Source organism: Stomoxys calcitrans, chromosome 4 (assembly GCF_963082655.1).
Source record: "Stomoxys calcitrans chromosome 4, idStoCalc2.1, whole genome shotgun sequence".
NCBI lineage: Eukaryota > Metazoa > Arthropoda > Insecta > Diptera > Muscidae > Stomoxys > Stomoxys calcitrans.
Genome location: NC_081555.1, coordinates 12,766,759 through 12,784,085, shown reverse-complemented (window position 1 = coordinate 12,784,085; position 17,327 = coordinate 12,766,759). Strand labels below are relative to the sequence as shown.

Genomic DNA, 17,327 nt, shown 5'->3' with positions numbered 1-17,327 from the left:
TGGACGGAATGTTAAAATTTCCAAAAAAAAAGACAGGAAGTAAAGTCAAATACATAATGTTCGTGTTTTCTTAACTTAATTCTAAACCAATAGCTGGTGACATTATTAAAAATATTCGAGTTGTTTTGTTTTTAAAGATTCTTCTGTTTCTCTTTCTAGGCATTTAAATATAAGAGCACTTTCTGGACGGATGTTTTAAAACTTTTGTAAAAACTTATGTACATTAACATACATGTGGTAGGTGTATATACTATTTAGCTGCTATGATATGCTGGCTTCTATTGTGGTGAATACTTGAAACGTCTTGTGGTTAAACAAATTGTTTTCTTAACCATACCATTATAAATGCGCTCATTGCTGCAGTTAGAATTGAGCTATAGCAGTTGAAGTTCTTGGAAGAGCCACTCTGGAAAGAAAAAAAATATTTAGTAAAGATTTTTTAAAAGGAATTTTTAATGAAACTATCTAGACAAGGCCATTAAAAACCATGATTTGCGAATGTGTTCCTCAAATGTTCGAACTCTATGCAGAGAAGATGCAGTATACTGGCGGATGTATAGGTAAAGCTCTAAGACGGCATTACCGCCTCACAGGAAGTCCGAAGGATTGCGAAAGAATAGAGTGGATTTGTGGTTAGATGTAGACTAACTACACTGGAGTGCATTAGAGGCTTACCACAATCCGCATAAAAGCCAAATTCTTTAATACCAGTCTTAGCTTTGCCCATGCCCCTAAAGAAGACAAGGACGTATAGACCAAGGATATACTTTATGAGCGGATATACTATGATGGTGCATTGCACATGATATTAAAAGTCAAAACTACATACTACGGTTTTGTGGTTGTGTGTGAAAGTTAATAACACAAACAACGAAAAATGGAGAGTTGTACTAATCACTGACTTTGACAAATAGTGCACTCAATATTTTGTTGTTGGACAACTGCCACTACCTGCAAATGAATATATCTTGGATAAACCCTTGAAATTTTGCACAGCGACTTCTAATTCATGTAGGTCTTTGAGATTGCAAATGGTTCATATTGGTTCAGATATGAATATATGTAGCTACCATATAAAGTGGTCCTTCTATTTGACTTCTTGGGCACCTGAAAGCCAGAATTGTTGTCCCATTTGGTTGAAATATTGCACAAAGTGTTCTGTTAAGCCTAAAAACAACCGTGCTAAGGTCAGTAAAAATAGGTTTCTTAACCTGCTAAAGCTCCAATAGAAACCAACCTCCTGATTTGACATCTTGAGCTCCTGGGGCATGCTAACTTTCGATGGAAGACAGCCAGGCACTTGAAGATTTGCACAAATAGTGTAGGGCGGTTGAAATTTTAAATGGACAAAATCGGTTTAGGTTTTGATACAGCGGCTTTATAAACCGATTTTGGATCTTGCCTTCTTGAGCCTCTAGAGGGCGCAATTCTTATGCGAGTTGACTGAAATAATGTATGAAGTGTTTTGTTATGACTTCCAACAATTGTGGTAAGATTGGTTTAAATTAGTTCATAACCTGATCTAGTTGCCATATAAAGCGATCTCGGATCTGGACTTCTTGAACCTCTAGAGTGCGCAATTATTATCCGATTTGCCTGAAATTTTGTATGAAGCTTTTTGACTTCCAACAACTGTGGTAAGTATGACACCTTGACAGTTTGACTTCCAACAACTGTGGTAAGTATGGTCTAAATATATCAATAACCCGATATAGCTCCCTTATAAACCGTTTCGTAGCTCGTTTTGGGGAATTTGTTGTAGGTCGTGCTATTGCCCAGGCTCTCTACTTCCAGTAATCTCTTATTTAAGGCCCATATTATCTTGATTGGCCAATAAGTTGTTTTGGGGGTATCTTGCCCGAATATGGAAGCATGAGATTTGCCATCAAAATATGATATGAGATTCGTAAAGACATTTCAGTTGAGCCCCTGAGACATTGGTCGGGCTATTCCCCAATTCAATAAGTCCTTTTGAACTTATTAAACGAACGAGGGGTGGGGAGACCACCCGCACTTGGTCCCGTTTGGGGCAGTCCTGAGACTTGGTTGGTATTATTCCACTGACTCTCTCCAGTGACCCTTTAATAAAGTCCCACATTAACTCGATTGGCCAATAAGTCCTTTTGGGGGTAACTTGGTATGGGGAGAACAACCACACTTGGCCCCAAATTTGGAAGCCTGAGATATGACAGCATATTTTGAAACGAGTTTCGTGTTCTATTTTCAAAGACATTTCATTTAAGCCCCATCTTGGACCGATCGTTCTACATTGTCCATTTGAAGCACTATGAGACTTTTCCTTTTTCGGGCTGTGCCTCAAAATTTCTAGTCTACTTCAAGTTATCTTTTATTAAAGCCATAAATCTGCATCGTATAACATTTACCTTTAGTGGTGATCTCCTCTAAATGGTCCCAAGTTTCGAAGCACAAGATTTGAAGGCAAATTTTGATATGAGATTCACATTCTACTACAAAAGACCTTTCATTTCAGCCTCATTTTGTCCCGATCGGTCTACATTCCCGTTTGGGAATTTTTTTTTTGGTGGGGCGGCCACCTGATTCGTGATGCTAAATTTTGATATAGGTTACGTTAGGTTGAAAGAGAGTGCGGATATTAATCTAAGTTAGAAAGTGGAGGCCACCGTAGCGCAGAGGTTAGCATGTACGCTCAGGACAGGTTAGAGGTTAGCATGTACGCTCAGGACAACATCAGAAAAATGTTCAGCGGTGGTTTTCCATTTCTAATGCTCGAGACATTTGTGAGGTACTTTGCCGTATAAAAACTCCTCCCCAAAGAGGTGTCGCTCTGAGGGACGCCGTTCGGGCTCGGCTATAAAAAGGAGGTCCCTTATCATTGAGTTTAAAATTTAGTCGGACAGCGCTCATTGATTTGTGAGAAGTTTGCCCCAGTTCCTTAATGAAATGTTCATAGCCAATTTTGCATTTGCAAGCTAGGAATTCCATGCTACTTACAAAATCCCTAATTGTTTTTCATACCACGCCCCTAAGTTGGTTCATGTCTGCTATTGCGAAATAAGTTTCGCATTTTACTTCCAAATTTTTAGTCCCATACTATCCTATTCGGCCAACTTTGAAGTTTGGGTGGTAAGGGGAAGACCCGCCCCATCTTGTATCAAAAAATTATAAAGCGTATTATTCCTTCCAGACAATTCTGCACAATCTGTGAAAATTTCAAGAAAATTGGTTCAGCCGTTTTCGAGTCTGTACGGAAAAAAACTAACACACTTGGACGTTTTTGTGTACAATACAACCATTTAGAGATATTTTGGGTTTGGGGCAGCCCAAGTCTCTTGGACACCCGTTTTATTGTAATATTTGTACTCTACTTTTTATAACCTTTCATTTAAGCCCCATATTGCCATGATCGTTCTTTATAATCTATATAATCGTTAAAAGACCCCAATATTCAACGCCGGTGGTTATAAATTTAAAACAAAACTTTTCCGTTTCCTATCCCACAAAAAGCAACCGAACTTTTGTCAATCCTTTGCCAAACCACTTACACAAATGTATAAAAAAAAACCTTTTACCCTTCTTGGATACCATCATTGTATGTAAATTGCTAAAGAAAAAAAGAGAAAAACATTCTCTCTGAACTTCTTTCACTCATATTTGTAAAAAAAAGCTTTTCTGGTACAGCCACTGCATTGAATAGCTTAAAAGAATTTGCAATAGTTAGTTTGTCTCGGATGATCGGTGCGTTAACATCTTACGTTCGTAAATACGCGTGTTATATAAGCGGACGGGAAAACGGGACTTTGTTATACATACATATGTACATACGTTAGCAATTATTGTGCAATGAAAACCATTTAAACTGTGTAGTGGTCATTAAAAAATGTTAATCTGTTTATTATATCGTATCCTACCAACAATTTATTTCATTTATTTGCCTTATTTCAAACATAAAACGCTCACTGAGCAATACATAAACAAAAAGTGTTACCAGCAGAGCTGTGCGCTTCTTGGAAAAGAAGCTTCTAATATTAAGATTTTTCAACTGAAGTCATCGGTGAATAACATGCATAAGTTCGCGTTAAAATACCAATCAATAATTCCGCAATCGTAACTACAATTCAAAATTACTAAAAGTGGCCATTGGAAAATGTCTGTTTGCTATGTCTACCCAACCGGCAACTTTGTGCATTTATTGTCTTGTTTTCAAAAACTCTTAAGTATTTCGCTATTAACAAAATATTACACCTGTAGCAAAGCTTATGAATTTTGTGCAAAAACCTAGACGTGAATAACTACATTGCAATGTTGAACAGTGTTGTTCTGCGCAATGTTAAGTGTATAAGTGGAAATGAATAAACACTAATAAGAAAATAAGAAACGGAAAAAATACCGTTAGCTGTTGTTTAGCAAACACATGACAACAAAGAGGCAAAACCGACTTTCTTGTTGATACCATTACACACATAAAGACAACTCTCTCACTACTCTCTCAGCAGCTTTGTTGTTGCTTTATTGTTTAAATGGAGGATTACGAGCAAATTTTTGTGTTATGCTTGGGAGAAAGGGAGTTTAAGCAAAAAGCTTTCCTTTACAAGACGCTGCATTTTTTCCGCAATGATTAGTTTAAATCGGGTGATCGGCGCGTTGACATCTTAAGTTCGTAATTTCGCGTGAAAATTATCAATCGGGACAACCGGGACTTGTTATACATATATACATACAAAAGCAATAATTTTACAAAGACAACCTAAAACAAAGCATGAAAAATCCGAAATTACAAAAAAACAATTTTTTTCACATTGGAAAATGCTAATTTGTTTAATATGTCTAATCCCACCAACAACTTGCTGCATTTATTACAACTAAGTGTTTCGATATTAAGAAAGCCAAAAAATTAAGAATATTTTAAAGACTGTGCAGCATTGCCTATGAATTTTGTGAAAAAAAGAACATGCACCTACAAAATGAAAAACAAACCCAAGTCTCGAACAGCCACCAATTATTGAATGAAATCCAATAAGAAAGAGGATGCGGAAAAAATACAGTTAGCAGTTGTTAAGCAAACACATGAACGCAAGAAGACAAAACCGATTTTCTTACTGATACCACCACATCTATAAAGACGTCTCTCTCCTCTCTTGGGAACATGTTCGGAAAGAGATATGTGCAAAAAGAAGAGATCAAAAATCATTTACCCTGTGTTGCATATTCATATGTGTAAAGAGAACATAGCCCTTTCGCAGCAGCAGCCTAAAGAATATATGTTGCTGGTTTGTTATAGTATTTGTGGATTGGCAGCAAATTTTTCTGGAATGCTTGGCAATAAGGGAGAAAGGGAGAAGAACAAAAAGCTTTTCTTGCACAAGTCGCAGCATTCAATAATTGCAAGGGATTTTGTTTCGTGTCATCATGGTTAGTTTTACTCGGGTGATCGGCGCGTTAACATCTTAAATTCGTAGATTTGCGTAAAAATTACAATCGGGACGCCGGGACTTGTTATACATACAAAAGCAATGATTTTGCAATGAAAACCTAAAACCAAACTTGATAAATCGCAAATTATTAAAATTGTTTTGTGTTTAAACTGTGTAGTGGCCTTTGGAAAAAATTAATCTGTATGCTATGTGTAACCCTACCAACAAAATGTTGCATTTATTGTCTTATTTTAAAATCCACTTAAGTGTTTCGCTGTTAAAAGAAAGGAAGCATACAATTAAGAAAAATACTATACGCGCGAAACATCGTTTATGAATTTTTTGGAAAAAATTCAACATGTAAAACCAAGCCAAGGCGTGAACAGCTATCAATGTTAAACCGTGTTATTCTATGCAATGTTGAGTGTGTGTATGAAATAAGAGGAAACGGAAAAATACAGTTAGCTGATGTTAAGCAAACACATGACCGCAAGAAAACAAGGCAGCCTTTTTTGTTGATACAACCACATCTATAAAGACCTCTCACTCTCTCTTTTGGGTACCTGCGCGGAAAGAGATACTCGTATGTGCAAAAACAAAAGATCAAAAATGTTTATCTCTGAATTTTCATATTTGTGAAGAGAGCATAGCCGTTACGCAGCAGCCTAAAAACTAAATGTTGTTGCTTTATTATTGTAATGGTGTGTATTGGCAGCAAATTTTTATTGGTATGCTTGATAGTTGGGGAGAGAGGGAGTAGAGCAAAAAGCTTTTCTTGTATTAGTCGCAGCATGCATTAATTGCAAGGAATTTGTTTCGAGCCACAATGGTTAGTTTTACTCGGGTGATCGGCGCGTTAACAACTAAAATTCGTATATTCGCGTGAAATTATTACTAAAGGAAACAAACGGGACTTTTTACAAAGGCAATAATTTTGCATTGAAAACCTAAAATCAAACTTAAAAAAATGGAAAATTATTAAAATTTTTTGCGTTTAAATTGTGTAGTGGCTATGTGTAATCCCACCAACAACTTGTTGCATTAATTGCCTTGTTACAACAGCAACAACAATACGCCCGTAGCATTGATTATGGATTTTTGTGAAAAAATGCAATATGTAAAACCAAGCCAAGATGTGAATTTTATGAAAAAAATGCAATATATAAAACCAAGCCAAGATGTGTATAGCTATCAATGTTAAACAGTGCTTTTTTTGTTCAATGTTCAGTGTTTTAATGAAATTGGAAGAATTTCAATAAGAGAAGGAAACGGGAAAATACAGTTATTTGCGGCTCGGCAAACACATAAACGCAAAAATGGAAAGGTAGACTTTTTTCTGATACCACCACATTTATAAAGACTTATTGCTCTGTCTCTCTCATTACCACTTGACAACCCGCGCGAAAGAGATACGTGCAAATATCTAACATGAGAGAAAATCTGAGCAAACATAAAATCGCTCACTGGAATATATGTATGTACATATGTTGTATGTGTACAAAAAGTTTGGCTGGCAGAGATGTGTGTTGCCGTTATTTTTCGTTGGTAGACCGAGTAGAAAAGTATTTAATAGGAAGAAAAAGGTTTCTATACCTAATACAAATTTTTCAACGTGAGTGATTGGTGCGTGAACATCGTATATTTGCAAATTCGGGTAAAAATTACAATCGGAACTTTAGAATCGAAATAATTTAACAAAATCAATCCAAAGTTATGAAAAAATATACAAATGTTGTTGTCTTGAGTGATCGGTGCGTGAACATTCACATTGCACATAATCAATAATTTAGCAATGAAAACTAAAATTCAAAAAAAAAATCTAAAGTTATTAAAAATTATAATAATTTTGTTGACTTGAGTGATCGGAGCGTGAACATTCGAAATTTCGCCGAAAAATTACAAACGGGACTTTGTGTACATATCAATTTCGCTATGAAATCTAAAATTGAAGCTTGGGAATTCCAAGGTTATTAAAAAAATATAAATTTTGTTTTGACTTGAGTGATCGGTGCGTGAACGTTTGTAAATTCGCAGGAAAATTACAATCGGAAATTCGTTATACATAATCAAAAATGTCGCAATGGTAACTAAAATTAAAAAAATCGCGTTAAAACTTTGTAGTGTCGTCCGCTGGAAAATCTTAATCTGTTTTGTTTGTTATGACTACCCTGCCAACAACTTGTTGCATTTAATGCTTGGCCACAAAAAAAGTTCAGTGTTTCGCTTTTAAAACAAAACAAAAATAACATGGCTTCTGAATTTGTGAAAATAAATACATAGTGAAAAACCAAACGAAACGTTAAAAGCTGCCTATGTTAGTGTGATTTCGAGCAAACTTAAGTGAAAAAGGAAAACGGATAAAGTTGGCTGTTGACAAACAAACACATCAAAAATCTGCGGCTCCAACAACAAATCTGGCTTTATAGAATCTAAAATCAGAAAGATTATCATCTGTGGACAAAGGTAAGAAAGTAATTGATTTCTTGCTTGTAATTATTGAAATTTTAAGCCTAGCACAAGGCGTATGTATGCCCCGAAAGAAAAAGTTTATGCAATTCACCAACATGAAGTAACTTGGTGTGTTCAGGGGATCTCTCCTAGATAGGGTGGAGGTACCGCTCTCATTGCAATGTTAGGACTTTGGTGTCACGCAGGACACATGACGGATTTAATTTGATTTGTGGGGATGAGGATGAGTTATAGATGGTTGAGCACCTTTTGCGGCACTGCCCCAAAATTGCGGGTGGAGGTGCAGGATTATGGCTAAAGAAACGCCTTTTTTATGTCTAAATTATCTTTAGACACATTGTCCTTTCACCTTTTTTCCAGTCCACCTGGCCACCGTATTTCCATGCATGTTGGCTCCTTCTTCATTCTATGGTCTGACATTGTATTGGCGCAAATTTTATCTGTGTTTTTTGCGCTTTTTGAGGACGACTAAGTTCCCTGAAGGATTGAGGTTGTTAGACGCGTACCATTATATAACCGAAGTTGAAGAACCATAACAGCAGCAAAAATTAGAATCAATTTTTAAAATATTTATTTTGAAATTTATATTTTTATAAGGCGAATTCAAAAATTAAATGATATATCAAGTTCCATCAGCTGTGCTGATGCAGCCACCTTATTAAATACGCCTTGGCCTTGCATTTTTTTTCTAGTCATTCGTAAATTTTCGTTTATCTACATAGCTGATATATTAGCCATTTTGGTAGACAACTTTCAATCAATCAAATCAATTTTTTTTTTTAGAATTTAAAGTATTTGGCCGATATTAAATTTAAATGAACCATTTGAAGTTTCATAGATATTTTGTAATGTGCTGCCACATACAAAAGATTCTTATCGATTCACACCCTTATTCACAAAACTTAAATCAGCTCTATAATAGGTTTATTTGACAGTTCTATAAAGGAAATCTGTCAAATAAGCCTACATTAACGCTACATAAAGTTTTGTGAATATGGGCATAACTTTCCTCTCCTAAAAAAATTATTTCTAAGAGCAACGTTTAGAAATCTGACGTTTTGTTTTTTTTTCTTTCGAAATAAACACCTTAAGAGAGGAGAAAAATGGAAATGAGGGAACATAAACACGATTGAATTAACAAAAAATAAGCCAACATCAAAGTTATTAAAAGTGTTTTTTTTTTAAATAGTTTAAAGTTTAAAAGCAAAAAAGTGTCCGCAATCGATTGAAAATAGCCAAATCACTTTCATTGTCCATTCACAGTACTCGCAAGTGTCCACAATCGATTACAAACAAGCCAAATAAATTTCATTGTTCATGCACAATACTCTCAAAATTCTCTTTGCTCTTAATTTTCTTTGTTTATTCTTAATATTTGCACGTAGCGCTTTTTAAAGAGTAGCTAAGTACATCTACTAAAATAAAACAACTGTGTGTGCTGCATGCAATTGCCATAAAAGTAGCCGCAGATCGATAACATGCGCCAATGCGTACTTTACTCTATACAGTACTATAACAAAAACAAGATACTATACAGTCTCTAATTTGCAATAGTGAAAAGTGAGCGCTAAATAAAACCCCATAATAAAAAAATGCTAAAACAATAGCCTTGGTAACTCTGCACGATACTTCAATTTAAATTTTCAGTGATCTGGCAATAGATTTTCTTTTTTTCACATCCTCCAAAAAACAACACTGTGTTAATAGTTTTGGCAGTATTTACAGTTAGTGCAGTGAATGAATAAACACGCATAAAATCGGTGAAATAAAAAAGTGAAAATAAATTTAAAAAAAAAAACACTTTAATGTTAAGAAATAAGCAAAGAAATATACGTAAAGCGTTCGCGACGGTTGTGGCAATAGTTGATTGTTTGTGTTGTTGTGCAGAAAAATACTTTTACGAAAGGGAAACTGATTTTGTCAAGCTCCCTTTGGGGAGTAATGTCGTTGTGGTGCATAGGCCTGATTGCTACAGCAACAACAACAATTTAGTTCATTTGCGTTTACTTGTTGATATGCACTATCATTGAACTCCGATCGTGTTTTAGCGCGCAAAGCTGAATTTCCATCAGCCCGAAAAAGAAATATTAACCTATAAACCCATCGACGCTGATTGCATCTTATTGACCCTCCATCATGGATTGCATTTGGTAAGTTCTTAGGCAGATTTTTTAAATTTTATAGAAGTGATTAACTCTTTCACACTTTTCCAAATTGTTTTTACGCCCGTGGGCATATGATTTTGTGTAGATACACAATAATATGACATATGGCATCGATTCCCGGCACGGGATAACTATAAACACCACATAGGCTTGAACTTTAAGCTCCAATCTGTGTGGTGGTGATATGTTATTGTTGTTGTTGCCACATTTTCATGTGGAAGTGGCAATCCTCGTTAAGCTCCTGTATGTGAGCAAGCTCGTTCCGGTCCATAGCAACGATCGCTGTGATTACGTGATGGCCATCGAGCGTCATAGGCACTCAGTATTTGTGCAAAAGCCGATATCGGCCGTCCTCTTACTGAGACCCTCTGCTCGATACCGCTGATTGTCCGCGACTGCCGTTTCAGCTACTCCGTATGGAGCATTCCACGTTCCGCAACCTGTGGACGCAGCCGGTAGCTCGCAGGTAAGTTTCTCATGACAGCAATGAACACCACACAAATTGGAGCTCAATGTTCCAGCCGGTGTAGTGCTCACAGCTATCCCGTGCCAGGGTAGTGATCACAAGAATCTCAGCTGAGAGCTACCGGGTGCGTCCACAGTTTGCGGATAGTGAGATGCTTCTTATAATGGAGTAGCTGCAACTGCAGTCGCGGACTATCAGCGGTATAGAGTGGAGAGTTGAGACGATAGGGCACCGGCTCTTGCTTAAATACTGAGTGCCTATGATGCTCGATATGACAAGCCGAATTTTTTGGCGCTTTTAAATAACCAATGGCCATCACGTACCCGCAGCGGTCGGTCCTATGGACCGGAACGGGCTTACTCATATTTAGGAGATTGAAGGTGATCGCTGCCTTCACATGCAATGTGCCTACAACAACTACAACATCGATTTATAGAAAAACCTTCAAACAGGCTATTGAGGGCCAAAACAAAAAGCCTCCATGGTTTTGTTTTATTTATAGTCTGGTTTGGGTGAAGAAAATGGTAAGGGTTTAAACCCGCTTCATGCCGCAACAGCATACACCTAAGTAAACAATCAGCTTGATGTGCGTTCTGAATAAAGTTATCTTAAAAAACCTATTTCAAGGACTCGGTGGTACTCACATAATCCATAATCGTTTTCCAATCTACTTTTATAACTCTTTTAAAAAGTCTGGTATCGTATTGACATAGAAGTATAGGTTCACGTTAGCCTCCAAAGTTGGGTAAAGGCATAAAAAATGCTATAAAGTCTCTCGTATTCCCTTCGTTGTAGTTGTGTTGTTGTCGAAGCCACTTTTTCATGTGGAGTTGGCTATCCTCGTCATGCTCCTGTAGGTGATCAAGCTCATTCCGATCCAAAGGGCCGATCGCCGCGAGAACAGAATGGCCATTGGTTATTTAAAGGCGCAAATAACTGGCGTTGTCATATCAAACATCATAGGCGCTCGGTATTGTGCAAGAGCCGGTGCCGCATGGCCTCTCGCTGAGACTCTCCGCTTGATACCGGAGAGTCTCAGCGACTGCCGTTGCAGTTACTCTGTACGGAGCATTCCACTATCCGCAACCTGTGGACGCGCCCGATAGCTCGCAGCTAAGCTTCTCGTGACAGTAATGAGCACCACGCAAATCGGAGCTCAATGTTCCAGTCTGTATGGCGCTTACAGCTATCCCGTGCCGGGTCGTTGTGGTTGTTGTAGCAGTGTGTTGTGTTCTATTTTCCGTTTGCTTGATTCTTTCGAGTATTAAGATCAAGAAACTCTGCGACGAAAGCGGGGTGCGTCCAGAGGGATTTGGGTCTGAGACATGTGTTTCTGGTTGAGTAGTTAAACAGGTGACGTGTGGTTCCAGAACACGATCGGGACACATCCAACACGTTGGCATTAATCCATGCTCTATAGGAATTGAGTCGGACCGTAACTGAGCCAGAACGACTCTGGTTTGCCGGAGGGGTCAATTTCTTCAGGTGTAATGGGAAGTGGTCGTTCTCCAAGGACCACATTCACCCGGAAGCTATTCCTTGCATCTGCTACCGTGTCAAGATTAATGTTGTCTAGGTCCGCTTGATACACCGCTTGATCTGGAGGTTCTCTCTATAGATCTTGAGGTTTCTGGGCGGTGGTTACCTATACACAAGATGATGATTTGGATCATCCTACCAGTAGGCATTGCTTAGACAGCATCTATGTTATATGGTCCACGTGAGAACTGAGGAGACAGCCCGTCGCAGTTCAAAGAGCGGCATTCTAACAGATCTGAATATTATTTCACTGCGTGTCACATAGCTAACGGGACCTGGTGCTGCATAACTTACCACAGACCGGTCCATTGCTTTGGGTGGTTTCTTTGTCAGCACCCGGCAAGAGACTTGAGGACGTTATTTCTCTTCTTGCCTTTATCGCAAATTGATGTGGCAGTTATGGAGAATTTGTAAGAGCAGTCAAATGTGTAAAGTATTTTGGGACACTTAATGGTCGGAATCGTTTCTACATCGAATATCACATTCAGCTCATTATTCACCACACGCTCATCTGTAGTTAACAATGTGGCTGAATATTTGGTGGCAGATATCTTCAAATCTCTTGCAGAGAAATAAGAGGCAAGTTCGTTGAGGTATCGCAAATATCATTAATTGATTGGCGTCCTGAATCTATGATACGTTATTTATGCTGTGTGGAGGGATTGGAAAGAAGTGTAGATAGACGTTAAACAGTGCCTGAAATATTACCCCTCCTTGGAGAACTCCCTGCTTCAATGTACGGTGTTTCGATTTCCTGTCCCTTAATACCACAATTGACTGGCGACCACACAAATAATTCGCGACCCAGAGTTTCAGGCTGTGTTTGCGATGTGCTCAAATAGATTGGCATGGCTGACCGTGTCGAGTGCCTTCGATAGGTCCAATGCCACGAGGACCGTCCTATCACATTTCCTGATAGAAGTCATGGCAATTGTGTGCGGTGATGGCATGCAATATTGTGCTATCCAGTCTTCGAAATCCATGCTGATGCACGGCGAATAGAAATCTTTTTTTTTATTTATTTGGCCAATTTCGTAATTTTAAACCACACGGAATTCTCCAACGATGCTTGGGTGGAGTAGTCCTTCAAGCGTCTTGGCTACTGGTGAGAGAAGGGAGATCACTCTGTACGATTCCCTCTTATTCGAGTCCGTTGCAGGCTTCAGTAGCCGGATCACTCTGCCCATCTTCAGACATCGGGTACTATAAGAGTGTTCAAAGACTGGTTGGGGACAGTTGTAAGGTACTCGACTCCAGGTAGATCCAGATTCCGGTCCTATATTCAATTCACACTCAATGGCCACCCCATACATAATCTGTGTTTCAATCGATTGGGTATCTAGAAATGTCTGCAAATCCCTTGTATACCTTGTATTTATCGCCCCGTTCATGCCAAGGGAATACAATCTTTGAACATTTTGTCATGTTATTATGTTAGTGTTGATCTAATGACTCTACGGATTGACTATCTGCAGAATTAGGCCCCAATCCGAGCTTACGATCGGCCTTATAGTGTCCAAAATCTGTGAACCTTCTCAGTACGCACCAGGATGTTGTTTTTTTTAGCCACATTTGCATGTGGAGGTGGCGATCTTGTTCAAATTCCTATAGGTGAGCAAGCTCGTTCCGGTACATAAGACCGATCGCTGCGGCAAAATGATAGCCAGGCGCCAATAATTCGCTTTGTCATATCGAGTATTATAGGCACTCAGTGTGCTCTGAATAAAGTATTTAAGCAATAGCCGGTGCGGCCCGGCCTCTCACTTAGGCTCTCAAATCGATACCGGTGATTGTTCACGACAACAATAACTTTTACTCCGTATGGAGCATTCCACTATCAGCAAGTTGTGGACGCTAAGCTTATCTTGATAACTACGAAAACCACACATATCGGAGTTCAAAGATTCAGGACGCTACATGTCCAATTCAGTTTCCTATCCAATATAGCACCCGGGTATTTGATATTGTAGAATATGGAAATCTTACTGCTCACCGGCCAATCTTCGTCTTCTTCATAAACAAACAGCTCTCAGTCTTCTTTGGATTGATACTCAAACCTTAGGTCTAGTCCAGTGTTATGCTGCTTACAAGAACCTTTCGTCTTTCTTTAGCATCTGATTCGGATTCCTGTCTCTTGTACTATAACTTTGTCCGCTTAGCTGTTTACGTTTAAATCCCTCTTTCGTTAGGATTCGTAGTAGGTTATTTACGTTCTGTAACAATAGAAGTGGCGATAAAATGCCCTTCTGTGGCGTGTCCTGAGCCATACTTTTCTTCGCCCTTATGTACTGGGACTCACAATTTATCCAAACATACTTTATCCTTTCTCTTAGGACACGGCCCACCCGGTACTGGTATAAAAATTGGATCAGTATTTCAGTCCCGACATTGCTAAAGGCCCCCTTGATGTCAATACACATACGTAGAGACAGGCCTCTGCGCTCTATGTGAGCTGTAACACTATCAGCAGGCATTTAGTTTCCATGCTTCGCATGACTAATTGTTTTCGAAATAAATTTCTTTGCTTCCAATGCCTCTTTCAGCATAAAACACTTAAAAATAAAAATTATATGTATTAATATTACTAAAACTTACAATGACAAAATAATTACACCTATCACCACGGCAGCATTCATGACATGACCAATCCTCATACCAAATGTGAGTGCAATAGGGCATGTGACGCTTACGTTGGGCCTGACAACGTTGTTTGGTCATACAACGTTTCGAGACATAGTATTGCTTCAAAGCACCTTGAGAGAAATAGGGCTGACTGCCCCAACGAATTTCGGTGCCACAAACATCTTCACCAGGTTCACAGGTCTTAATGGTGTTTAGGCATTTTTCCACATTACCCGTTTGATTGGAGCACACATAGCATTCCAAGCCAGTAACGAAATTCACTAAATGAAATCAAGACAGGGTTAGATTGAGGTGGGGCTCAGTGCAAACATCAAAGGCAATTTCTTTTGCCGAAGCCAATACCTTGTGAGCAATAATATATGGCTATTAAGGCAACAATGGCCAATTTCCAAGTTTCCATTTCAAAAATGTAGAGAATATTATTGTTATTTAGGGAAAATTAAATAAAATAAACACAAAACAATCACCAGCATGAAAAAAAACAAAGTGGTATGTTTACTAATTTCGTTTTGACAGCACCACTCCCATGCATAGTGTTGCCATATTGATCACATTTTTTTGGGGTGCAACCTAAATTGGGTTATAAAGACCGATTTGCTTGGCAAACGAGAAATAAAAAAGATTAAAGCTATGCATGGTTGGATTAACAAGGTTGGCACACTTGCCCAACATAACGAAATGAACTATACAACCCTGTGATGATGGTGGCGCAAATTTCCAATAGGCTGTCAAATTTCTGGACACTTCCTAATTGACATTTTAGTTTTTATTTGCATTATCATGTGTAGCATGAGATTAAAGCTATGCATGGTTGAATTAACAAGGTTGGCACACTTGCCCAACAACAACGAAGTCAACTATACAACCCTGTGGTGATGGTGGCGCAAATTCCCAATAGGCTGTCAAATTTCTGGACACTTCCTAATTGACATTTTAGTAGTTATTTACATTGTCACGTGTAACAGCCACAACTTCAAAAAATTTATGATTAAAAACGTGTAAATTATAAATTAAAACAATTAAAATGTGAAAAAGGAACAAAATGTAAAAAAATTTTAAAATCCAAACCAAACATTTTACTTTCTAGAGGGATTTGAAAAAAAATCTGGAGTTGGACAATTTCATCAGCTAGGCAAGTGAATCAACCTTCCTAATTCATCCATAATGCTCTGTCTAAACTGACTCGTTTTCCTTATTGTGTTTTCAAAAACGACCGAACCGTTGCTCGTTTTACTTTTTGACATTTATCTGTTAATTATTTCAAAATAATTATTTGTTGGAAGATTTCTGGAGATGATGACAAGTTTTATGGAAGTTATGTTTGGTATTTTTTTGTATTTTAGAAAATTTTGTAATTTTTGTATTAACATTTTGGCAGATAGGTTTCCACTAAGGAACAGGGACAAGGCGGATTTAAAAAATGTGGTCTCTTGCGAACAGCTGTAAACAGCCGAACAGGTTTGACGGTATTAAGATGTCAGATTTTTGTTTGCACCACCACACGCACGTATATGCACATGCACACAAATTTCTTTGTGTGTGTTGGCAAAACGTCGATCAGCTTGATGGCAAGATGGCGGATTGCACCATATGATTTGTGTTTGTTGTACAAATGAGACCACCTTTAATTGTTTCGCCATGCTCACCTGCAAATTCTTACTTAAAAAGTACGCAAACAAACCTATAGTTAGACATATTTCGCTACATTTACGTCTAAACGTAGGTAAATTATTGTAGTTCAGAGTAAATTCAATAAATATAAAATGAATTTTATTTGAACAATTTTCTTTGATGATGATAACGGTGAATGAATGATTTTTTTTCGCAAGTTGTTTTTTTTTTCTCTATGACATTCTCTAGTTTATAAATACTGTTTCAGTGTTTGGTTATGTTCTAAAATTGTGTGGGCAAGGTTTCGTTATCTCAGAGATTGCAATTATTGAACGGATCATTTTCTAGGCGGCACGCTGCTGACAACCTGTCCCCAAACTAAGGTGCCCACGCCAAAGAAAACACACCACAGCCATTGATCCAATGACAAGGCTCGTGTTGAAAAGGCCAATGAACCATACTGGACTATAACAATCTGAAAAATAGGGAAATTAAAAAATTTAAACAATTTTCATTTAAATTTTCTGGCTAAAATACCTGAGAAACAAAGGTGAATATCCAAATGGTATAGAAAATGGGATTGGTGAAGAGACCCTGGAACACATTACGTTGACCATGGATTTTCCTAGCGTTTATTTCATTGAACAGTGTCATCATGACAAAGGCATTGAAAATAATGGTGAAATGTTGTCCAGGTCCTGAGCCCAAAGGCTGTTCCTGGCCCGATTCGATATCCAACCATTCGGCACCTTAGGGGGTGGAAACAACAAGCTTCAGCTACTTTAGCTCTAAAGGTTTTTAGCCGAACTTACCCAAAAACAAAAGAACAAAAGTAACAACTAACATATATATAGATTGACCCAAAATATTTTTCATCATGGTCTTTGAAATCAAAGGCTTTGTGCGGCCATAAGGTTTGCGCAGCAATAAATCTGGTGTTGGCAATTCGGTGGCCAAGGCCAAAGAGGCCAGAGTGTCCATAATCAAGTTAACCCATAACATTTGTACAGCCTGAAATGGATTTTGAGTTGCTTTAAATCC

General features: G+C 38.1%; 2 protein-coding genes across 2 annotated transcripts in view; both read right to left on the bottom strand.

Annotated features, from left to right (window-relative positions):
* Positions 1-65: 65 nt before the first annotated feature.
* On the bottom strand, positions 66-15,193 carry LOC106087417 (uncharacterized). Its single transcript, XM_013252454.2, has 3 exons — positions 15,018-15,193; positions 14,628-14,935; positions 66-406 (listed from the first exon to the last, which is right to left on the bottom strand). The coding sequence occupies exons 1-3, from the start codon at positions 15,073-15,075 to the stop codon at positions 311-313; spliced, it is 462 nt and encodes a 153-aa protein (XP_013107908.1). The 5' UTR covers positions 15,076-15,193; the 3' UTR covers positions 66-310.
* Positions 15,194-16,423: 1,230 nt separating this feature from the next.
* Positions 16,424-17,327, bottom strand: part of LOC106087416 (plasma membrane calcium-transporting ATPase 3) — a 31,737-nt gene continuing 30,833 nt past the window's right edge. The window contains exons 12-14 of the mRNA XM_059366890.1: positions 17,099-17,297; positions 16,824-17,035; positions 16,424-16,761 (exon numbers count right to left, since the gene is read on the bottom strand). Of these exons, the coding sequence (XP_059222873.1) occupies positions 16,624-16,761; positions 16,824-17,035; positions 17,099-17,297 (549 nt within the window). The 3' untranslated portion in view covers positions 16,424-16,623. The remainder of the gene's footprint in view (positions 16,762-16,823; positions 17,036-17,098; positions 17,298-17,327) is intronic.

What these genes read in the sequence shown, in the direction of transcription:
- LOC106087417 (XM_013252454.2), bottom strand. Translation starts at nt 15,075, where the DNA reads ATGGAAACTTGGAAATTGGCCATTGTTGCCTTAATAGCCATATATTAT. An exon ending in CATATATTATTGCTCACAAG is followed by an intron (nt 14,936 to 15,017) that starts GTATTGGCTTCG and finishes GATTTCATTTAG; the next exon opens with TGAATTTCGTTACTGGCTTG. An exon ending in GGTGTAATTATTTTGTCATT is followed by an intron (nt 407 to 14,627) that starts GTAAGTTTTAGT and finishes TTTTCTTTCCAG; the next exon opens with AGTGGCTCTTCCAAGAACTT.